Raw genomic sequence first — 26,506 nt, forward strand, 5'->3', positions numbered from 1 at the left:
CTTTCGGAATTAATTATATATATATTTATATGTATATATAAATTAACAACTAATAGAATAAATACATATATATGTAAGTGTTAATCATGTATATGTGTGTATATATATGGAAGAATTGAAAATTTATAAAATGAATATTCTTTGAAAAAATCACAAACTTGAGTTGAGACACAAAAACAAAGAAAAAAAAAATAGAATAGAGAAATTATAAAAAATAATGATATTTGAAAAAAGAGAGAATGAGGGGACATATTTAAAGTTATAAAAAAATTAAAATTATATAAATACATTTTATATTCTAGAATTAATTAAATACTATCTGAATTTAAAATTTATAAAAATGTCATTCAAACACAAGAAAATTCCAAAAACAGTCAAAAATAGAATAGAGACCGAAACGTCAATTTTGGCCCGAATGGCTGGAATTTGATAGGAATGGCCGAAACGGGTCGAAATTTGAAGCGAAATGAAAGGAGAAGGTATAGTGTATTAGATCCTACACTGAAATGAACAGGATATGCAGTTCCTCAATTTCTTTGAGCAAGCAAAAATGACGATGAAAAAAAAAAAAATCATGAAGTTGAGTTCCCACATAATCTTAACACAAAGCGCGCAGCTAAATCAAATGAACCTACCAGTAAAATTCCTTCCATGCTGCAACCAAGAATCATCGACAGGGATCACATCTACCCACTTCCACTATGGTAGTTAAGTGACATTTTTCACAAATGCAATGATCCAAAATCAAAACTCCTTCACTAATTTCCATCGTTCCATGATTTAGAACTTCGATAAATTTCAGCATTGTTCCATTTTTTAAAATTTCATGAATGCATTCTGAAGAAGCGGAAACGTGTTTTTACTTCCTTTTTTTTTTTTTTTTTTTCATTTTACATTTCACAATTCGTTACGTTCAAAATAAAAATAAAAAAGGGCTAGATTTCGGATTCGAGCTCCTTCATTGAACCAATTCCACCACAACTAAACGGATTCCAAGTAAAAAAAAAAATATATATTTTTTTAAAGAAATCATGAAGAAAGAAGAATCTGAAAGAGTTAAGAAAAGAGTTATTTTCTTTGTTATTTCGTTCAGTTCATTTTCTTCCAGTTTCCTCGAAAACCAAATATGGGTAGCAGAGGTTGTTATAGGCATTGATGAAATAGAGAGAGATAGAAGAAATTACTAGACTTTAATGCGAGCAAGGTGATCGGCGACGGAAGTTTTCTTCTGCATCTTGTTTTCTGGGAGTTACATATGTGGTGTTGCGCGGGTTATGGTAACGCAAATTGATATGATTAAAAATGATAATATTCAAAATAAAGAGCAGTATTACTCGAGGGGTTAAAGTATCAAAGACTTTGATATGAAAAAAAAAAAAAAAAAAACTTTTTAAGTGAACGATTTCTCTCAAGCCTCGGCTCAACTGATTTATATGTTCGTAATTTTCTGTATTCATCTCCCTTTATAATATAGCACGGACGTTATTTAACAGAAAATCTCTTGGGTTTGAATCGCATGTTGCAACATGTTTATTTCGAGCAGTCTATGATGGAAATTGTAAGATGTGTAGAAAGTTGTGGTTGTCTGTGCAAAATAAATGCAGCTCAGTTACACAACAGATGAGACTAGCAGTCAAAACCCTCTACAGTCCACAGGAACTGTAGCATCCCTGATCTCTCCACAGCGAACAGCTCGATTTTGATATTCATGCTAAAAGACCAGTGACCACAAAAATACAGTAACGGGTAGATCTGCAGAAACAGATCTTTTGGTTCTCTATATAGTATTGTCCAGCAGGACCGGCACAAAGATGCATGAAATTGATGGCCTATCTCCCTTCACCATTCTAGCAATCTCTTGCGTTTATACAAGGCAATAGCAAAGACATATAAGAATATGCTTCAAGCAGTGCTTCCCCCAATAGTCCACATGAACTTTTTTGGCCCTAGTACCTGATCCTTGAACAACTCTATTCTGATGTTCATTCCCATAATGCCAGCCACAACAACAAAGGAACTCAGCACAAGAGTTGCTGTTGATAACATGACCCCCATTTGCAGGAGATGGTTCTGTTTGTCGTCCAGCATTATGTTGATGTAGTCCTCTGTGTCGTCTACGTACTCCCTCAGCTTCCAAGAGACAACCACCAGAAGAGAATGAGGTATGCTAACAATGGAAAAGTCAATCGAATGCATGCTTGAAATAAAAGAAACCACAACAGAGATTTGTTTTTAGAGAAATACCAAATTCTTTTGCCACGAGAACAATTGTTTTTGAACTATGTTGGTGCCTATGTTTATAAGAAATGGAAAGAGAAAACCCCTAAGAGAAAATTGAGTGGTAAAATGGGTTTGCATACCGTGGTTAATTTGTTTAGTGTACCGTCAATTTGCACAAAATATGACTCCAAGACCATTTCAAGCTCCTTTACATCAAGGTTCTTGTTCCCACCACTGTGACTAGTGCTAGTTCGGTTCCCACCAGGGTTGTCAGGGTTATGTCCACCTTTGTAAACATTGGAACACCCACCAGTTTGCAAAGATATTTCGGGAGGCATCATCCTGATAAAATGCAATGGGAAATTCTAGATGCGACAGAAGCCAATAGAAGGTTGTAATTTATATGATAAAAATGAGACTTATTTAGTTACGTGCCTATCATGCATATCTGATTGAGAGGCTTCATCAACCATTTCATCTATCTCATTCATTGAGGAATCAGAAGCATCTTCTAGGTTTTGATGAACCAACTTTTCTGTCAAATACATTTCAGTCATATCTTCTTCATCATCTAGCAAGTTTTCTAATTCATCCCTTACCTGAACCATCATGAGCATGAGTACCACAATTAAAAGCAAATATGGAATACAACAGTGTGGTTCAATTGTTCTGTCATCCAAACTATATACGAACAACAATGTACAAGGCGTTATCCTTAACTGATTGATAAAATGCGTATTGGTTCTCAATCCTAACACAGCAAATTAACCTTTTGAACACGTCCGGTTATAGCAACTAAGCGGCTTTTAATATGGCGAACACGGTCCAAATTGAGAGTACTAATCGTTGAAGTCAGCTTATCTAACGCAGAATTAGCCTCCTGATCCAACGTCCTTGCCTAGTTTGGTGACAACGGAGAGGAAATAAAAGTAAGCTATATCAGACACACACAAGCTGACACGCAAGAAAAAACTATCAAATGGAAAAGGGAATAACATTTACTTCGGTTTCTAAGCAACTGCAAGCAGCCTCGAGGCATGCCTCCAATGCAACAAACTCAAATGGAAGAACTGCTGATCCATCTTGATTCTCAATGTCACGCTTCCCCTCCACCTTACTCGACTCATCTCGATTCTCAGACACCGTTGACTCATGCGGTATATCTAGTTCATACAAATTCTTCCCGTTTGAACCATCACCATTGCCCTCCTGAAAAAGCAACACAATAAATAACAAAAGCTACAAAAAGAAACAATAAACCAGCATAAAGAAAAGAAAAGGAGGTCTGGTCTACTCCTCAAGTACTGTCTAAAAGCCATATTGGTCTAGTAATCAACTTTTTTTTTTAGACAAAGTCTAGTAATTAACTTGAATCATAGGTTGAACCTATGATGTTATTATAATCTTTAAATAGTAAGGACAAAATAAACAGAAAATGATTTGAACTTAGGATGAAACTCAAACACGTGGCTAACGAATAGAAAGAGGATATAGCGCGTTAGCTACGAATTAAACCATATGTGGCCGGCAAAACTAAATACGTAGCACGCGTGTCATACATGATTGATGGCATGGACGAAATGATGGTATTAAGGAGAGACAAACTGACAAAGTATATCTAAACTAATTAATAACGAAAACGAAACTCATTGACTAGGATAGATACCTCCTGTTAGAAATATTTTGAAATGTTTTGTAAACTAGAAAATATGTAAAATAACAAGAATAAATTTGAAAGAGAAAACTCAGTGTTGAGGCACGTTGTGATAGACACTTTTCTTAGAGTAGATTCCGCCGCCTCTAATATTAAACATGCACTAAACTTCTTGACAGTCTACTCCCAAGATACAACAACGTCAGTTCCCGTAAATCTCCTCGTCAGTGCACACAAAAAGAGATCCTCAAACTCGATATAAAATAGCGAAAGCCCAAAGAAAGAAAGACAAAGAGAAGGAGGATGTGTTTCTCTAAGTTTTGTAGAGAATTTGAAGTTAATGAATTTGTGGGTGGGGTTCCCTATTTATAGAGAATGAAAGGGTACTTGTGAAAAGTCACAACTTATTTAAATGAAAGGGTACATGTGAAAAGTCACATCACATAAATGAAATAGTGTTTGTGAAAAGTCACAACTTAAATGAATGAGCACTTTTGAGAAGTCACAACTTCTCAAATATTAGAGAATACATTGAAAATGTTTCTAATTCACCAAAGGACACAACCCTTTGTTTGGTTGGGAAGCGGTTAAGGCTCATATCTCTAAGAGGCACACATTGGTTCAAGTATCAAGACACAAAATCTAAATAATCGAACCGATACATTGAACAATGGTAATGGTTCACATTATTTTCACTTTATATCAAATATTTTAATCATTTCTAAGATGAAAAACCAACAATCTCCCACCTGATTAAAATATTTTAAAGAGCAGAATAGAATACAATTTTTTTTCTCTTTGGACTAAGTACTATGCATCAATAGAGGTAGCTTGCGGCTTTGAACGTCTACCTAGTGTTAGTGTGTTTCCATCTGAAAGATCCATGGTGAACCAAGTCTTGAACCAGAATTTTTAACTTAGGCTTCTCCACACCACACACATAGTACGACATATATCAGGTTCATTTCAAGGTGGTGCATAAAAGCCGTGCACCGTATCTTGGATTAATGAGCGCTCTAGGAAATAGCCCAATTGCCATAGACTGCGGCCCCACAGTCACACTCACATAGGTAAGTCCTCCAAGAGTACCTGCAATTCAATACCTCGCCTTAGTCTTGGACTCATTCAAAACATTTCGCTTTTCTTTTGCCATTGCATTTGTAACACTTACACCTTAGGGATGAACCTATAATAATATTTTAATAATGCTATCCAGTCACTCAAATAGTTTGTTCTTCCCATTGAACCTTCTTCTTGGGATCTCCAGTCAGAAAGGTTGGGTTGCCACTATTGGTGACCTAATTAATGGACTTCAGTCCCATCCCCCTTGATGTACGTATAACCTTTGACTTTGCAAGTCCTTTCGTCAAAGGATCCGCTAGGTTATCTTCTGACTTTACATATTCCAAAGTCAGGTATCCATTCTTTATCAGGTATCTTATCGTAGAATGTCTGATACTTAAATATCTCATCTTATGATTAAAGTGTTTATTATTACAAACACTTATCACAGCTTGATTGTCACAAAGAACAGAAATAGCTGGCATTGGTTTTTTAACTAGTGAAATTTCTGATAATAAATTCTTAAGCCACTCTACCTCATGTCCGGTAATATCTAAGGCTATTAATTCAGCTTCCATAGTAGATCGTGAAATCACAGTTTGCTTAGAAGATCTCCAAGTCACAACTGCTCTACCGAGAGTGAAAATATATCCACTCGTTCCCTTACGATCTACTGTGTCAGTTATCCAACTAGCATCACTATATGCTTCTAATACAGTGGGATACTCAGAATAATAGATACCATATGTCATGGTTCCTTTCAAATATTTAAGAATTCTTTCTAATGCCTTCCAATGAGAATTATCAGGCCTACTAGTATATCTGCTAAGTCTACTCATAGCATATGAAATATTAGGTCTAGTAGAATTAGCAATATGCAGTAACGTACCAATAATTTGAGAATATCTCAGTTGTGACACAGGATCTCCAAGATTCTTACTTAAATGCAAATAAGGATCAAGAGGAGTACTAACAGGTTTGCATTCGAATCTCTCAAACTTTTTAAGAATATTTTCAATATAATGAGATTGATTTATGTTAATACCATCACGATATCTCATTAATTTAATACCAAGAATTACATGTGCCTCTCCCATGTCTTTCATGTCAAAATTCTTAGATAAAAATTTTTTAACATCAAGAACAATATCTATATTGGTACCAAAGATGAGAATATCATCAACGTAAAGACATAGCATTACGCATGCACCATCAACTATTTTAGTGTATAAACACTTATCAGATTCATTTATCTTAAAATCATAAGATAAAATTATTTCATCAAACTTTTGGTGCCATTGTTTAGGAGCTTGCTTTAAACCATAGAGAGATTTAATAAGTTTATAAACTTTTCTTTCCTGTCCTGGAACCACAAACCCCTCTGGTTGATCTATGTATATCTCTTCTTCTAGATCGCCATTTAGAAATGCGGTCTTTACGTCCATTTGGTGGACTTCAAGTTTATGGATCGCTGCTAGAGCAACTAGAACACGAATTGTGGTTATTCTAGTAACAGGAGAATATGTATCAAAATAATTGATACCCTCTCTTTGTGTAAAGCCCTTTGCAACCAGCCTAGCTTTAAATTTATCAATAGTACCATCAGGTCTCAATTTCTTTTTAAAAATCCACTTACATCCAATGGTTTTACATCCAGGTGGAAGATCACATAAATTCCAAGTACCATTAATCTTAAGAGATTCTATCGCACTATTTACTGCTTCTTTCCAGAAAGTAGAATCAATAGAAAGCATGGCTTCCTTGAAAGTCAATGGGTCTTCCTCCATAGAATAAGTATAAAAGTCATGTCCAAAATCCTTTTCCTTTCTAACTCGTTTTCATCTTCCAAGTTCATTTTCTAATCCAGATACACTATCAAGATTATATATAATCGTAGGTTGACTACTGGTGGAAGGAAAACTTACTGTAGGTAAAGATCTTTCTAATTTATTTTTGAAAGGAAATAGATCTTCAAATAATGTTGCATCTCTAGACTCCATGATGGTGTTGGGATCATTACCTTGGACTTCTAATTTGATAATCAAAAACCTATATGCAGAACTATGTCTAGTATACCCAATGAATACTGCATCTACTGTGTTGGACCTAATTTCCTTTTCTTAATTTTTGGAGAATTAACCTTTGCAAGACAACCCCAAACTTTGAAAAAATTAATATTGGGTATTCTATCCTTCCAGAATTCATACGGTGTCTTGTCAGATCCCTTAAATGGTACCCTATTCAAGATAAAACAAGATGCAAGTATTGCTTCCCCCCACCATTGCTCAGGTAGGCCGGAACTAGAGAGCATGCATTTGACCATATCCATCAAGATTCTATTTTTTCTTTCAGAAACACCATTGGATTAAGGAGAATATGGAGCAGTTTTCTCATGTGTAATACCATTCTCCTCACAGTATTGAGCCAATTGATTAGAGGAGTATTCACCTCCTCTATCAGACCTGATAATTTTAATTTTTTTCTCCAATTGGTTTTCAACTTCAGTTTTATAGATGATAAATTTACTAAATAATTCATCTTTTGTTTTCATCAAGTAAACATAACAAAATTTGGACATATTATCTATAAAGGAAATAAAGTATTTATTACCACCTTTAGATGATACACCATTTAAATAACAACCATCACTATGAATTAATTCAAGTAGCGATAAATTTCTTATAATAGATTTAAATGGCTTTCTAGGCTGTTTTGATTGAACACAAATTAAACATTTTTTATCCAAATCAACAGGAACTTTAGGAATAATCTCTAAATTCATCATTCTTTTGACATTATGATAATTAACATGATCTAATCTAGCATGCCATATTGAAGAGGAACATGTAGAAAATACAAATTTATTATTAGAATCAAATTTGTCTACTACATTATTTTGAATATTTATTACAAACAAACTACCACTCACATAGCCTTTCCCCACAAATGACCCATATTTAGTTACAATAACTTTATTGGATTGAAATAATAATGTGTAGCCTGCCCCATTGAGTAAAGATCCACTAATTAGGTTTCTCCTCGCCTCTGGTACGTAAAATACTTCTTCTAAAGGAAGAGTATTTCTAGATGTTAATTTGAGTACAATTTTTCCTACTCCAAATACTTGTGCAGAGGTGGAGTTACCTATCATCACTTTCATGCTGCTTGTATCCTGATATGTTGAAAAAATTTTACGGTTAGAAGTGACATGTACATTGGCTCCTGTGTCTACTATCCAATCAGTAGCATTACAAGCCAGATAAACTTGGGGGCTTATGGTTACATACTGTTCATCGGTTCCAACAGAGTCAGTCCCGGAAAGCACCATATGAGCCTGTGGGTTAGGCAATCTTGGTTGTTCATTGCCTTGATATTTCTTCTTCTTATAGCGACAATTTTTGGCCAAATGACCCGGTTTGTTACAGTTAAAACAAATGGGTCTTTTATCATCTTTGTTAATATAGGATTTTGGTTTCAAATTATTCTCATAATTAGTTTTACCCTTATTGAATTTGGACTTCTGATGTAATGGGTTCTTATGAGTTTTATGGCCTTCTACAATATTTGCTTTAGACTGAAAATCAGAAACCAATGGTGGGATGGGATCATTTTCCAAGTGTTGTTCTTGGATCCTAATGGCAGAGATCAAAGTTTCCATGGTCATATCTTCAGTCTTATGTTTAAGAGATATGCTAAAATTCTTCCATGAAGGAGGCAACTTGTCTATTGTACAAGCAACTTGGAGACGCTTGGTAATACCCATTCCCCGTTGGCCCAATTCATGGTAAAGAATAGTTAACTCATGGGCTTGCTCTACCACAGATTTGGAATCATCCATCTTGAAACCAAGAAATTGGCTTGCGGTGTACTTATCTATTCCTACATCTTGTACACCATATTTCTTATCAAGAGCATTCCAAATATCTTTAGCAGATTTAATGTGTAGATAAACATCAAAAAGTGTGTCACTTAAATGATTTAAAATCCTACATCTACACAAATTATATTTTTCTGCATATGTTTGCAATTCAATAGTACGTGCGGGCTCATGTAAATCATCAGAAGGAGGATCATTCTCAATAACAAAATATAATCCAAGCATTGTAAGAAAGATTTTCATCTTTTCTTGGCAACGCTTAAAATTGATACCTCCAAATTTCTCTGGTGCAATAGGTTCGTTTGAAGTCCTGGTGGCAACCAATCAATTAAAACACACCTCTAGTTTAACAAAGAGAAATGTACTCTAAGATTGTTGGAAATATTCTGAAATGCTTTGTAAACTAGAAAATATGTAAAATAACAAGAATAAATTTGAAAGAGAAAACCCAGTGTTGAGGCACGTTGTGATAGACACTTTTCTTAGAGTAGATTCCGCCGCCTCCAATATTAAACATGCACTAAACTTCTTGACAGTCTACTCCCAAGATACAACAACGTTAGTTCCCGTAAATCTCCTCGTCAGTGCACACAAAAAGAGATCCTCAAACTCGATATAAAATAGCGAAAGCCCAAAGAAAGAAAGACAAAGAGAAGGAGGATGTGTTTCTCTAAGTTTTGTAGAGAATTTGGAGTTAATGAATTTGTGGGTGGGGTTTCCTATTTATAGAGAATGAAAGGGTACTTGTGAAAAGTCACAACTTATTTAAATGAAAGGGTACATGTGAAAAGTCACATCACATAAATGAAATAGTGTTTGTGAAAAGTCACAACTTAAATGAATGAGCACTTTTGAGAAGTCACAACTTCTCAAATATTAGAGAATACATTGAAAATGTTTCTAATTCACCAAAGGACACAACCTTTTGTTTGGTTGGGAAGCGGTTAAGACTCATATCCCTAAGAGGCACACATTGGTTCAAGTACCAAGACACAAAATCTAAATAACTGAACCGATACATTGAACAATAGTAATGGTTCACATTATTTTCACTTTACATCAAATATTTTAATTATTTATAAGATGAAAAACCAACACCTCCAACCAACGAACCTGATGTTTAGATGCGTGGTGGTGACTCAGAAGACACCTCTGGAGCTCCTCAATAAAGGGGGTCACAAATGGGTCTCGCAAATTCAGCAAAATAATCTCATGAGCCGTAATTATGGCTTTTACATGCTCCAGATTGATCACGATCGCCCTCTCACGGCCTAGAATGGTTGATGGGTAGGAGAGAATTGGGTCAAGGATCTGGAGGTCTCGGGCGGGGAGACCCGTGCGGCGCATGATGGCATGCTTCCCGGCTTCCACCACATGCGCCTTTCCCATTGTATCCACCACCATCCAGGCCCGAATCCCAGTTCGCTTTTTTCTTAGCCACGTGGAGGTGGTCAGTACCTACTCTGGGCTGTCTTCTAATTGCCCAATGTGGTCGGAAAGATCACAACCGCTCATCTCTCTTTCTCTCTTCCCCGGTGTCTCTGCATTTCTTAGTGGGTACTAACTCCAACAAAGAGGCTACAATAAGCAGATGAGAGGGAGTGCCAGGTTGCAACTGAACAAGATGGCACCGTGTCTGGTTAATACCGGAGAGCAAAAGTATGATGTGTGTGACTATAAAGTCAAGATTTTTGTTTTTATTGAGGTAGATTGTATCTGGATTTTGAGTATTTGAAGTAAGTAATCAATTAAGGAAAACCTTTGCTAAACAAAATAGTAACAATTCTTTTCATACTTTTGCAAGTACTTGCCTGAATTAAAAGTTGGGCTACTAAGTGGGACAGCCCAAAATAGGTAGCACGAAGCCCAAAGTTGATGGTTGATGTGGGTGAGTGCCTGGTTTCAACTTATGGCTATTGGGCTGAAATCATCCATGTACGCGGAGCCGATTTATTTAATTACTGGTCTTAAAACCAAAGTTTTTTCTTAGATTCCGAAATCAATTAAGTTTACTGAAATCCAGTCCAAAAACTATTGGGTGGTGGTTCACGTGTGTAATTTCATGCTTCAGTTTTCATAGTTTTTATTTCGAGTATGTTTCTTGTTAGTTTCTTAATTAATTTAATTAAAGGACTGACAACATACAGCAACTCGACTACCCGACGATCAAGGAACCACAACCACTTTTTAGCATGCTTTTATTTTTGGAACTTGTACGTACTTTTCCAATTATTACATAATAATTAGAAAAACGAGCTCACTCTAATGAGAAAGAAGCCGTTTGATCATAATTTGGAGCTACAATTCTCACTATAAAAAGTAATAAGCAAACCATCTATCGATCATGGCAAGGCATTCCTTAGGCTTGTACTCCGGTGCTGTGTGACCCGCGCCCTGCACAAACCAAAACGACATTATATATGCATAACAGATTTTCTTTCTTGAATACGATATATAGGGAATTATATATATTGCGAAGCATGGATAATTCTTGCCTTTATAGTTGTGAATGTCAAACTGTACTTTTCCTCTGTATAGATCGTGACGTATCTGAAGAAAACAAATTGAGATTTATCATGCATGAGATTGTAGCAAATTAAAAAAATGGAAAATCATACTGTCTAGATCAAAGGAGTAGGGTCACAAATTAATTAGGTGGTCATGGAAGTTCACCCTGCAATTTGGCCATCAACAAACCAAGGTCTCCAGTCATCCTTTACAGACAAGTCCAGCAATTCAATCCATTCTAATGTGCCCACATATGGAATTGACATGTCGTGATCACCGCTACACGAAGAAAAGCTCTTCAGGTTAGGAAAACTTAAGAGAATTTTGAAATAGAGTCTTTTCCAAATATATATATGTGTGTATTTATATATTACTTTACGGCACCTCAATTTTATTGATTATCCTCATTTGTGGTAGAGAAAAACCGTGGCTATAACAAAACCGTGATAATCGTTACTAGGGTTAAACTGACACACCAAGCTAAGCCCAAGGCAGGGGAGGGAGGGTATAAGCTTGGCATGGCAATCACAGGAATTTATTACAGTAGTTCCTTGTTCGATCGATAAGTATGAGTAACGAAATTCTCATAGAAGGTGCATATATACTTAGATCTAGTACGTGCGTAGTACCTGTAAACTAGAGCTCGAAGATCTTTCTTGGTGAGGTTTTGGTGGTAATCAATACTTGTTATGATATTGTGTGTATATGTTAGGGTATAATTGCATCTCTCCCAGTCTGTTATGGTTCCCTGAACAATCACAAGCCAACTTAAACAAACTTAGTGATCATCAAACCGTAATGAATTCAAATTCTATCTCGATTATAATTACCATACGTACTACTATATACCTCTCGAATGTGGAGAGCCTTTTGCACCGATTTATCATTCGCCCAAATGAGGGAGTACACATAGTTATAGAACTGGAAATAATAAATATGCTGAATGATTATAAAATAGTCATAATTTTGATAGAGCTAGCCAGCTAGCCTAGCACATCTCATCTCGAAGAGTTGAAATTTGTGTACATGTGTGTGTGAGTGAGAGAGAGAGAGAGAGAGAGAGAGAGAGAGAGATACCCGACACCATGGTTCAAGAACTTGATCTGGTGTTGAATGGAGTATATCTATGAAATTATCATCATCGAGATGAGGGCTCAAACTCCAGAGTTTATTCGGCTTTGGAGGCTGTGAAAAAGCGCAATTTGGTTCCAAGATTTGCGCAATATATATATTTGCTATGCACTACAAATTCCATCGCTAAATTAATATTCATTGCTCGATCAAACTAATTGACAACATCATGACTTGTGTAATCCAGAATGAATGTTCTTAATTAATCCTACTCACCTCATTGACCTCTCGAAGATCTTCTACACATTGTGTATTGTTTGGATCTGGATTTATATAGCTTCCTTGGCAGTTTCTTTTAGTTGACTATAAGCACATATATAGATAATAAATTACATAGTTTTAGAATGAGATATTTTTTTTGATCGGTACTTCTATACATTGTATATAATATTGGAATAGAATTATATAGAATCTTAATAACAAGTATAGTACTCCGTAGAAAAATATTACTAAAAGCATTCATTGGCTAACTAATTAAGATCGATTAGGACTTCACCTGATAAAGTCTATCGGATATAAGTGCTGTTTGATGAGCGAATTTTAGTCTTGCATTAGTGTCCCAAATCTCATGTGTTAGTGGGTTACCAATCACAAAACCCTGTGTCGAATTTTCCAAACTATAAGTCTATCGGATATAAGACATTAATAATGATCAATACGATTGAGCTAAATGCAATTCAAATGACTATATATATATATATATATTGCTATAAGTACATACTTTGAGATTCAATGGTGGCCAATGTCCAATCTCGTTACCTACAACATGCACATGAAGACGAGTAATCATGCCGCAACAACTAACATATATAGAAAAACAATAAAACTCTGTTTTTGTTATTTATCGAGCTGTTAGTGGAGATCATGATTAGTTATTTTTAATACGAGTAATGTTAGATACAGTACTTTTAGGGTGTGCAAGTTCCGCATACTATATTTGAAAAAAAAGTAGAGTCTACCATTTAAAAAATGATTTTTAATATAAGTTTTAAATTTATCCATTTTTTTCAAATGAGACTTGCAAATCCTAAGACTCAAATATCGTTTATATTCTAACACATATGATAACAAGAAGGATAACAATAAGGATGTTCTCCTATTTCTTCCAAATAATGATGAAAACGAAAAGGAAATTAATGTGATCAACAAAATATATACGAATTTGTTTAAATTTTGAAATCATATTAACATAGTTTATTTAGAATGAAACTGGATCGAAGCTTAACTAATAATATATAATTTACCATTTGAAACTTCTTGAACGATGATCGGGACGGTTTTTCCAGAATAAGAATCGCCGGCAATATAGAGCGGATTTACGAGAAACGTGGAATGAGCCATGAGCCACTACAATATATATAACAAAGTCTCAAATAAAGTAAGTATCTGCCTCATTTGGATGATGAGATGAGATGAGATGATTTTAGATCGATGAAAGTTGAAAGTTCATGAATAAAATATTGTTATAATATTATTTTTTAATATTATTATTATTTTGAGATTTAAAAAAGTTGAATTGTTTATGATATTTTATGTACGAATTTGAGAAATTTTTAATGATGAGATGAGATGAAACTATTTCTATATCCAAACGAGACCTATATGTTTGTACATGCATGCATGAGTTATCCTAAAATATTACAATTAAAGCTACTAATTCTAACGTCGGTTGGGTTAGGTTAGATGAACCGTGATCGTGGAGATATTCTTAATTTTCTGCTAAATGCATGTATATTCATACATATATATATATTGAGATTAAACCCCGGCCCTTCGGTAAATTAATTCGAGTCCGCTCACCTTTCTTAAAAATTCATAGGTTTGTGCTGTTGACGATGTATCGTTGATGTTGTATGCTTCCCAAGTTGTTGCATATGAGAATCCAGTACCGACCGGTGCATCCAAAAATATTATGTTCGCAATCTAAAAGTTCAACCCAAATTACTTCGATCATAAAATGTTATGTTCTAGTTTACACATCAAATAATATATCTTACTTTTGTCCACGAGTACGGGTTCAATTCCAACGTTGGTTTGTTCCCACTAGAGTTTGCATAGTCAAAAGTAAAAGGACCTACACACACGAATGCGCGCCAAATCATAGAGTCAATGAATTAGCAAAAATTAGTAGTCCACAACACTCTTTTATGTTTGAATTTGCCAAAAGCTTGATGGCCTAATAATATATAACCCGATTCTCCAAATGTAAAACCTATGCTCGAAACCCCACCCCCCTTATAAAAAAAAAGTTTATGTTTGAAATTAAGACTCATTAATAGGAAATAAATAGCTAGACACAACAAGTAGATATTACAATATATGTATTGTAAAATTTACTTGACATGTCTATCTCTCTTTTTATTTAAAATTTTTAAGTAGTAATAAAAATGTAAGCGGATAAATTTCCACCGCACCAAAGAGCAAATAGTAACTAATTATGTTAAAACTAAAAATAATCACATATTATTCAAAATAATACAGCCTCCATGTGGTTGAGGCACGGACAAATACACCACAGCAAAAAGGGAACAAGCCATTAATATTTTATCGACCCTTCATAACTTTGGCTGCAACAACCATGTTCTCATGTGTACTTGTCCTCATTTCAAGAAAAACACAAAAAAAAAAAAAAAAAAGCTGAAAAAGGAACGATCTGCTGTACTCTTAAATATTATTCCTTTGAATAATGATGGAGTTACTATTTTACTAATAGTCATCTATTATTCTTTTAATTTTGTATTTTACTTTTTTTTAATTTTGTATTTTACTTAATAATTAAGAAAGTGAGTATTAATAAAGTTATATGTTTTTTTAATTTTTTCTTAGTAATTAAGAATGTTAAAAAAATACTTAAAAAAATAATAATAAAAAAATTAAAAAAATCTGAAATGCACTTGTATAGTAACAGGATAGCAATCCTATCACTACCCTTTGTGGGAAAAAAAATCTTCCAAGTATTATGCTAGTTGAATTAATTATAGGGTGCGAAACACGTTCTCAGGAAAGGTGGACGCGGCCACGAAACCGAAAATTATTATTAAGTTTAGGAAGAGCTTTTCAGCCATGATTTGTAAAAATTAAATAACAGAGAGATAGACAGAGATGGCTACAAGGGAGAAATATATGATACCAATTTCAAATAAAAGGCCCGAGAGACCGGAACAACCAGGACCACCGGTGAGCCAAAGCACAAGAGGGTCATCCTTGGGATTCCTTTCAGACTCGATGAAGTAATAAAACAATTGCACCTCGTCTAACTCTCCAACGCCAATGTACCTTTGTCTCATGTAAAAGCAGAACCATGCATATAATTAAACTGATCTCTCTATACATACATATATATATATATATATATATATATATATATGGAATGCTGTAATGCAACATGTGTTATACACACTGACCCGGTTTCGAGTTTGAAGGGAAGCTTGCCAGGGAAACCTGGAAGAGTGTCGATGTTGGACTGCGACTCAACTGAGTTGGAGATCAGGAGCAATACATGAACAAGTACTACTACAGACAACCACATTGTGAGATTACTACTACTACGTCAACGTCTGAATATATAGATTTCAGAGGTGGTACTGAAGGTGCACAGCTGTCTGCATATAACCAGCTTTCCCTCGCTAATAATCTAGTCAATGCTGCCATCATCCCCGGCCCCTATATATATATATATATATATATGAACAGTATCAATTAAGTTACCAAGGCAGCCTAGTAGATATATATATATATCGAAGGTACCGACGATATCATTAATTTGAATTTGTAGCTCGTGGGAAATGATGTAGGAAGAGAAGGTGACTGTATCTTGACGGGTAGGTTTAAAAACTGGTAGCTACGGAGCTACCTTCCTAGTTCGTATACACCAAGTTACCAACGACCAAATGCATGATAAAGGTGTTAAATATTAATATTTTAAGATCAATATTAATAATTGTATCTTTAATTTTCTATAATCTACACTAATATAATAACAACAATTAAAAAATGTATATCTCTCTTTTACAATTTGATAAAGATTTTGAACTGATTATGAGAGAATGATCACCTTAATAACTTTACCTCCGAGTGTCTTTCAATGACTAGATGCACAATGATGCTGTAGATGAGAATCCTTAACCCTTGATCAGTACTATTTATAGACTTCTGGCTGTTAAAAAATTTTAGGAGTTTTCTTATCCCATTATAACTCATTTATTAACTGATAAATTTTGAGCTATTCCAAACTCTATCAATATGAGTGTATGAGACATAAAGTTTAAATAAAACTCTTACACAAGGATCGACGAAATATCATGTATCGTTCTGTTCAACTATTTTTTTTTTTTACTTCTTAATTTTTATTAGGGGAAAAATATGTATTCATATGAAATACATATGACTTACGTTTCAAATTAAGTTATTTATTGTGTAATGATGTGAGAAAATGAATAGAATTATATATGAATTATGAAGAGTGTCGATGATGGATTGCGACTCAGAGCATCTTCATTGGCTTGGCTAAAGTTGAAGGATGATTAAAATTTAGATAATCTGTGTCAAAAAAACCCCACATTGGATTGGACATCTCTAAAACAATTTGGATTTCAACTACAGTGCTTCACCAAATATAGCTAACCACAATTGCTTCATTAAACATTAAAATATTAGTTCCTCACTCCAAGCAAACAAATTAAATTAATCAAAATATAATTAATTTAACATTTAGAATATAATTATTATTAACATTTAATAATACTTTTTTAATATTAATTTAATTAGAGTATAATTATTATTAACATTTAATAATACTTTTTTTAATATTAATTTAATTAGAATATAATTATTATTAACATTTAATTGGTAGAACTATAAAATGTGATAAAATTAAATTAAATTAATGAATTATTAAAATAATAATATTTTATTATTATATAGAGAGTAAATAGATAATTCAACGTGAGGATTGAATTTAAATGAAATAGACAAATATAAATTCATGTGATATTAACTAAAATCTGAAGATAGATTTGACCAATACAATAAGAATGCTCTCAACCAAGTTGGAGAACAGGAGCAATACATGAACAAGTTCTACTATAGACAGCCACATTGTGAGATTGCTACTGCTGCTACAACGTCTGAATATATAAATTTCAAATTTCAGAGATGGTACTGAAGGTGCCTTGCAGTCTGCACATAACCAACCTTCCATCGCTAGCTAATAATCTAGCCTGTTTGCTATGTACCGTCATCCTCGGCCCCAATATATTTTCATGAATAATGATAGATTTATTATTCTCCTGTCATTGATCATTTATTATTTATTATTTATTATTTATTATTTATTATATTTTTATTTAATAATTAAGGAAGTGACTATTAATGAAGTTGTATACTTTTTAAATTTTTTCTCAATAATTAAGATTTAATAATACTTAAATAGTTAATTTTAAATTAATAAAAAGGTATTTAAATTAAAATACTACTAAAATTTTAAATTAAAATACAAATAGTTAAGATTTATTAATACTTAAATAGTTAATTCACCTAGCCGTTCATTTCCCACGTGAGGCTTGACTTGCAGGACCAGTTCAATATAGATGGATGTATCCCATTGAACGATTTTTTGGAAAGTTGAAACGAATAGTGGATAATAAGGCCCGACCAAAAGGATCAATTGTAGAAGCATATATTGACGATGAGTGGCATACCTTTTGTTTCAAATATTTCCACGGAGTTGACACTCGGCTTGATCGGCCGGAAAAAAACTTTGAACGTTGACCAAACAAGACCACTGAATGTGTTTTCTATGTTTTCCTAACAAGTACGTCCAATTGGTGCAGTGCGTGGTTATGACTTGTGTGGTAGAGAATTTGAGAAAGATCAGTGGTACATGCTGAACAATTGCCTTGAGATAGATAACCACTTGAAGTACTTATAACTTTTTCTTAACTTAAATTTGCTCATTTACTTTAAAAAAATTCTAGGAATATAAAATATTTGTGATAATCATCAATTTCAGTGATCATATTGACGTGCTCAAGGAACTGAGAGTAAATGATATAAACCAGGAACATGAAGAGGAGTTCTCGAGATAGTTTGAAGAACGGGTAATGACATTATATATGCTTTACTTAATAACCAATGAAAAAAATATTGATTTAAATTTTGATATAATATATACTTTACTCAATATGTAGGTTGTATAAATACTTGCGAATAATCCAAAAGATATATCGGATGAACTGTATGGATTGATCCGTGGCCCATCTAGACGCACTGCTCGATATTCTGCATGTGTTTATCTGGGAAGTAGGTATAACACAATGGATCGAGATTGTTATAGGAAAACCCAAAATAGTAGTGTCTTAGTCGAAAGAAGTCATGATGGAGAAAACATTAATTTCTATGAGGTTATTACTGATATAATTGAAATGAAATATTTGGGAGAGCTTGCGGTGTATCTGTTTAAGTGTGATTGATGAGATTTAAGCAATCCTCGAACTGGAGTCCGTGATGAAGAATATTTTTAAGTGTTAATACATCAATAAAATGGTATGAAGATGATCATTTTATTTTGGCTTTTCAAGCATCTTAAGTATTCTATTTAGATGACCAGGAGTTAGGAAATCAATGGCGAGTAGTACAAAACTATTATCTAAGAAATATATATGATGTTATCCCTCAGGCGGAAGGACAAGTTGAAGAAGAAGATGACCCATCTACTCAAGAAGCATACCAAGAGAGTCAACCCACCTTAAATTTGTTTGTGAATTTGAGCCAGTATGAGATGATTCTATTAAATAAAGAAGATATTGAAGTTGAAATTGTTGATGCGATAATTGAAGAAAATGTTGAATCATCTGAAGTATCTACAGATGATGAGAGCGAATTGTCAAATGAAACTGATACAGATTATGATTAACCAATTATGTGTTAACATTACACTTGATGACAAATATTTTACTTATTGAATGTATCAGTAGTTTAAAATTATGTCACCAAAGAGGAAGGAAGTTCGCAACCCATCTCCACCTGTTCCTAGCTCTCATTTAGACTCACCATTAGAGATTGACTCTACGGAACAAGGTAAAAATCTAATACTCATAAAAGTTACTAATTAAGGTCCTATAATAGACATATAATAGAGATTGATTATAATGTTATATTTTATAGAGTCTACAGTACAATCTTGTTAAGGTCGAGGCACCACTAGAGAGGTGGCGTTGGAAAAATATCGTAAGGTGGGTAAGATTAAGGTTAACATTCCTGACGAACATACCAAAGGCGAAAGACAACCAGCAGTTTGGCTTGCATCGCATGTGAATGCTCTTATACAAACTTATGTACCTTTGGCAACGACTTCATGGAAGGAAGTGCCCCAAGATGTTAAAGACCTTATCAATAAGCGTTGTTTGGTAATGTTTAAAACATTGATTTAGTAGAATAAATTTCTATATTTTACTTAATTTAGAATATTATAAATGATAATATGTTTGTGACTATTTTTTTAAGGATGATTTCAAATTAAATTTTATTCGGAGAAAGGAGCGTAAGACTGTGGAAGAGCTTATGGGTAATGCATTCTGCAAATATAAGGCGATGTGTTATGATCATTATAATAAGTTTGAGAAGAAGGAAGATGCACGTCAACATCCTTTTCAGGATGTCCGATTTTTTTAGGGTAAAAAACTTTGTGACATGTTTGAGGATCCATCATATTAGGTATAATTAAATTTAATTATTTTACTTGTCCTATTTTTCATTTTGTTTCATAATATTTACAATTTTTTTGCAGGACGAAGTTCTATAAATAAAACAAATAGATCAAAATTGAAGATTAATCATCATGCAGACTCAAGATTTTTGTATCGCCTCTCTAAGAAATTGGTATTGCTATTTTTTTTTATTGGATATAGTTAATTATTTGGATGAATCATAATGACTTTATATCTTAATACATATTTATTGTAGTAAGATTCAGATAACAATTATGATCTGACAAAATTATATGATGGATCGTACACTAATTGTAATGGAGAGTACTCATCCTGATGCCCATGAAAATTATGTAAGTATTATAACCTGTTTTAATTAAATATATTAGAATATTTATGACGATATTAATTATTTATCTTATATATGTCTAGGATAAAATGGTTGTCCTACGTGTTGAATCTGCGTCAGATCAAAATTCCGCAACAAATGATATTGATATTTTTACTCAAATCATGGTCAACGTTCAGGATATTTGAGGGGTTTGTGTCACTGTGTAAAGCCTTCTCCCTCTTCCTCTTCTTTCGGGTTTGCATCTATGACTTCTATAGCTCTAGAGAATGCAAATTCTAGAATCGAAGAATTGACTGCAAGGCAACATGAGTTAAAGGCTCAATTGACAAAACAAGCGAACATGGAGATGCGCCTAAAGCAACATGAAGAACAACAAGAAGAGTTTAGAAAATAAATGCAACTCCAAATGCAACAGCTTATACAACAGTACTTGCCTCCAAGCAATTGATGGTTTTTTGCGTACAGATTTTGGGATTATCTATTTACGTACGAAAAATGCCAGTCTCATGGTTATTTATTTAGTTTGCACTTATTATAAAACTTTTGTGAGTATTAAACAGTTTTTAATGTATTTTTTCAAATATTATGAATGTCCATTTAGTTTTTTTATTATTGAGTTTAAATAAAATAGTTCTCGTTTGAACGACCATATAACGTTTGAACGCAATTTATTAAATCGTTCGAACGATCACATTACGTTCGAATTTTCATATATTTTTGAAGTGTTCGAACATATCTTCTATTGTTCGATCTGCCCTTTTAACGTTCGAACAGAAAGCTAAATTTATACCGTTCGAACTTGTGTATAATTTATTTGTGCTCGAACGTATTTTGCAGTCGTTCAAATAAATTAATCCGGTTCGAACGTAAAATTGTAACCGTTCGAATGATATTCTGGGACGAATTTCAACCGTGACAAAAGAAATTCCCGTTCGAACGTGTTTGAATGGTTTCTTTCAAATTCGTCCCAATAAATATTTTGGGATGAAATGACTATAATTTGGGATAATAAATGTCATCCATAAAGAGCCTTTCTGTTGTAGTGGAAGCTGATTGTGTATCTGCCATGATTTTTAAAAGAAAAAAAAATAGTTCTTCAGGCCAGTGAGATCATCCTACCTAGTAGAATTTCATACAGGCAAGAAAACTGATTAAATTTGACAATACATAGGGTTTAAATTGGACCAAGAATAAACATATAGGGTTTATTCATTAAGAAATTGTTTCCACATAAATTATAAAGAATGAATACATAGTAATACATGGAAGGTAATACTCGTCATTAGAGGACCTATTGCCATGATTCATGTATTTATTACTTAAATGAAGATTATTGATGGGTTTAAGATCAGGAGTGTTGACCAAGTGGGAGAATATTGACCGATTCTTGCTCATGAAGACGTTCATGAGTGGGAGTCTATCATCTTAAGAGTCCTTTAAGTGGTCCAACACTCCTCCATCAATTTAAATTGATCCCATGAAAATAGGATCACGTGGGACACGTAAACCCGAAATTTGATGGAAATTTCGGCTATAAATACATGTGTTTGGTCCCCAAACTCACTCACTCAATTCCCTTCGGTAATACACCATCTAAATAGAGTAGAGAAGAGTTTAGAAGAGCCAAACACAGTGAAAACTGAAACTTTTACAGTGAATTACATCAATGGCTGAAGGTAATATTTCTTGGCATTAAACCCTTTAATTCTCATTTCTAAAGTGTTATTCCGCATTAGAGAATTTTATTTAAGTCTAACAGTTGGTATCAGAGCATTAAAATCCTCTGTCTTGATGTTTAAATTCAAAAACCCGAGTTCCTATGTTTTTGGCCGTGAATTGAAAATTTTTTTTTGGGTTTTGATTTTTGGACGTTTTTTATTTGAAAGAAGTTTAGAAATCATAAAGAAATATTTTTTCTAAGCTTTCTGTGATTAAAAACATGATTTTTGACGTGAAAAACACTGTAAAAATGAGAAAATCGCACTGCGTCTGGAGGTTGAAGACGACGCGAACGACATGTCGTTTTCAGGCTTGTTGAAAACGACATGTCGTTTTCAGCAGCTTTTGGTTCATTCGGTTCTGCTAAACGACAGGTCGTTTTCAACTTTGATGAAAACGACATGTCGTTTAGCATAAAGATTTTTATTCCCGTATACCACTAAACAACACGTCGTTTTCAATTTAATGAAAACGACATGTCGTTTTACTTCGGAGGCCGTTCAAGTGTAATGACAAAAATGACACGTAGTTTTTCAATTGATGAAAACGACATGTCGTTTTATTCGGTGGTCGTTTATCAAACATGAGGATAAACGACATGTCGTTTTGAGTTTCAGTAAAACGAAATGTCGTTTAAGAGCTGTGTCTGTTTTAAGGATATGGGAAAAACAACACGTCGTTTTTTCCTTCTTGAAAAACGACCTGTCGTTTACTTGGTGCAAAAAAAAAAAAAAAATTTCCCCTTTTTTAAATGGCTTGAATAGTGGGTTTTTGGGTCTAAGGACCATTGTGCTTATAATTTTTTATTTTTAATTATATGCAATGAGGATATTTGTTTATTATGCTCATATTTAGTTTGCATAAATTGATTAATTTTTTTGCTTTTTACATGCAATTTTTGATGAGTATATAGTTTAGAGCATGAGATTAAATGTTATGCATAATATTATAATCTAGATTGTACAATATTTATGCTTATATATTATAAATCTTTTGTGCATAGTTATAACATGTGAGTATTAGTTACAATTATGTAATTCATAATATTAAGCTAGTCTTATGCAATTTAAATGTCTAGTAATCCATATAGTTTTATGTTAATTAGAGAATAGCCACAGCATCTTTAATTAAGTAAAATTATAATGATTGATTAGGATCACATAAGGAATATTAGACATTAATTGTAATTAATTATACATAAATATAATAAATTTTATCCCACAGGAATTTTTATTATATTTATATTATTAATTAGGTTAAAATATCAAGTTATTCATAAATTACCCACAGAAATTATGAATGAAATAAATAATTTGGTAGTTTTATCATAAAAGTCTACGATAGAATACATATCAAATTCATAATATACCCTTTAGAATTATGAATTAAGTAATTATATTGATAAAATTCTATCATATAGATTAATTGGATCTACTGGTATTAAAAATTTAGCCCACAGGCAATTTTATGTCATTAGATTCAATTTTTAGGCATGATTTACATTGTTAAAACATGTATATTTATTTAGGTCTCAATTTTAACATAAACATGTAATCTGTATGCAGTTTCACAACCTACAAATTTCTCTGATATTCGTTATGATATCCTTGAACTTAAGGGAGATAACTATAAGGTCTGGAAGGAAAGAATTCTTCTTCATTTAGAGTGGATGGACATAGATTATGCTATTAGGAAAGACGAACCACCAGCTGTAACTGATACCAGTAATGCAGCAGACATCGCACTTTATGAGCGATGGGAGCGATCTAATCGCCTAAGCATGATGTTCATTAAGACTAGAATATCAGCTGGTATTTGTGGTTCTGTCGATCAGCATGAAAAGGTCCGAGACTTGCTAAAAGCCATTGATGAACAATTTGTCACTTCAGACAAGGCTCTAGCAAGCACCCTAATTATGAAGTTTTCATCCCTAAGACTCACCAGTGTGAAAGGTGTGCGTGAGCACATCATGCAAATGAGGGACAATGTGGCTCAATTGAAGAAACTCAAGGTTGAAATGTCGGAGTCCTTCCTAGTGCACTACATCCTGAACACACTCCCGCATCAATATGGACCCTTCAAAATCTCTTACAACACACATAAGGATAAATGATCAATTAATGAACTCATGACCATGTGTGTTCAAGAGGAAGGGAGGCTGATGATGGAACAGGGTGAAAGTGCAATGCTGGCAACGCATGGAAAGGGCAAATATCAAGCCAAACTGAAGGGAAAAGGCAAAATACCTCCCCAAGGTGGTATTAAGAAAGATTCCAAGTGTTTCTTTTGTAAAAAGAAGGGACACATGAAGAAGGAATGCGCCAAATTCCAGAAATGGCTTGCAGACAAAGGTAATTCGACCTCACTTGTTTGTTATGAATCTAATATGGTTAATGTCAATATTAACACATGGTGGATTGATTCTGGATCAACAATCCACATTTCGAATTCCTTGCAAGTTTTGCAAAACCTAAGGAAGCCTGTGGGAAGTGAGCGAAGCATCTTATCAGGAAACAAGATGGGCTCGCATGTGGAAGCTGTTGGAACTTGCTATTTAATTTTATCTAGTGGTTTTGTTTTAAAGTTGGAGAAGGCCTTTTATGTTCCAAGTTTTTCTAGAAACTTGATTTCAGTTTCAAGACTAGTACCTTTTGAATATTCCTTTAATTTTTCAAATTCATCATTCAGTTTATTTTATAAATCTGATTGTGTTGGGAATGGTACTTTGTCTGATGGTCTTTACTGCATTAATTTACAAAACAATACCACTTATGATTCAATGCATGTTCACACTGGCACTAAAAGATGTGTTATTAATGAGAATTCCTCTAAATTATGGCATCGGAGATTAGGCCATATCTCCATAGATAGGATTAAAGGATTAGTAAATGAAGGGGTACTTAATACTCTAGATTTTACTGATTTTGAGACTTGTGTGGACTGCATAAAGGGAAAGCAGACCAACAAGTCAAAGAAATGTGCCAATAGGAGTTCAGACATATTAGAGATCATACATACTGATATATGTAGTCCAGACATGGACTCATATGGTCAGAAATACTTCATCTCTTTTATAGATGATTACTCACGATATATGTATCTCTACATGTTTCATAACAAGAACGAAGCATTAGAAGCCTTTAAAATCTTTAAGGCTGAAGTAGAGAAACAATGCGGTAAACAAATTAAGATCGTGAGATCAGATAGAGGTGGAGAATATTATGGTAGATACACTGAGAATGGACAAGCACATGGGCCATTTGCAAAGTTTATTCAAGAGCATGGGATTGTTGCCGAATACACCATGCCTGGTTCACCGGACTAGAATGGTGTAGCAGAAAGAAGAAACCGAACATTATTGGACATGGTGCGGAGTATGCTTAGTAGCTCCAATCTTCTTAAATCATTGTGGGCTGAAACACTTAAGACGACAGTGTATATATTAAACCGAGTTCCAACCAAGGCTGTTTCTAAAACACCATTTGAATTATGGAAAGGTTGGAAATCGAGTTTGCGACATATGCGCGTTTGGGGATGCCCGTCTGAGGTGAGAATTTATAATCCACAAGAGAAGAAACTAGACCCAATGACCATTAGTGGGTATTTCATTGGATATGTTGAAAGGTTTAAATGTTATAGATTTTATTCTCCATCTCACAGTACTAGGATTGTGGAATCAAGAAATGCAAAGTTTTTTGAGAATGACTTGATCAATGAGAGCGATCAAACCATGAACATAGTTTCTGAGAATGATCATTCAGAATCTCAACCTTCCACTTCAAGTGATAGATTGGTTATTGTTTACAACACCTCTCAAGTACCAACTGGTGTTGAACTACCAATCATTGATGTTCCACAAGTTGCTGACGACACTCTAGTAGATCAGGTAGTTCAAGAGTTGCCAACAACTTTTGAACAACAAGTTGAACCACATACTACTTCTTAGGAAGATGATGGTGCAACATTAAGAAGATCTGTTAGAGAAAGAAGATCAGCAATTCCTAGTGATTATGTTGTGTATCTGTAAGAATCTGACTATAACATTGGAGCCGAAAATGATCCCGAGTTATTTTCACAAGCCATGAGTTGCAAAGAATCAGAATTATGGTACAATGCCATGAAGGAAGAGATGAATTCCATGAAGAGTAACGAAGTCTGGGATCTTGTTGAGTTGCCTAATGGTGTAAAAGCCATTGGATGTAAATGGGTCTTTAAAACCAAAAGAGACTCATTAGGCAACATTGAGAGATACAAGGCAAGACTTGTTGCTAAGGGAT

At 33.8% G+C, this 26,506-nt stretch overlaps 1 protein-coding gene and 1 pseudogene across 1 annotated transcript; both read right to left on the minus strand.

The window, feature by feature from the left end:
• Positions 1-1,780: 1,780 nt before the first annotated feature.
• Positions 1,781-10,748, minus strand: LOC109019507 (annotated as a pseudogene).
• Positions 10,749-11,000: 252 nt separating this feature from the next.
• Positions 11,001-16,069, minus strand: LOC109020562 (serine carboxypeptidase-like 7). Its single transcript, XM_035684037.1, has 14 exons — positions 15,857-16,069; positions 15,583-15,728; positions 14,450-14,526; positions 14,253-14,375; positions 13,697-13,799; positions 13,174-13,211; positions 12,949-13,050; positions 12,669-12,755; positions 12,399-12,563; positions 12,171-12,242; positions 11,951-12,069; positions 11,487-11,600; positions 11,309-11,363; positions 11,001-11,207 (listed from the first exon to the last, which is right to left on the minus strand). Exons 1-14 carry the CDS (start codon positions 15,979-15,981, stop codon positions 11,124-11,126), a joined length of 1,410 nt encoding a protein of 469 aa, XP_035539930.1. The 5' UTR covers positions 15,982-16,069; the 3' UTR covers positions 11,001-11,123.
• Between the last annotated feature and the right edge of the window lie 10,437 nt (positions 16,070-26,506).

The sequence above is a fragment of the Juglans regia genome, chromosome 13 (assembly GCF_001411555.2).
Source record: "Juglans regia cultivar Chandler chromosome 13, Walnut 2.0, whole genome shotgun sequence".
Taxonomy (NCBI): Eukaryota; Viridiplantae; Streptophyta; class Magnoliopsida; order Fagales; family Juglandaceae; genus Juglans; species Juglans regia.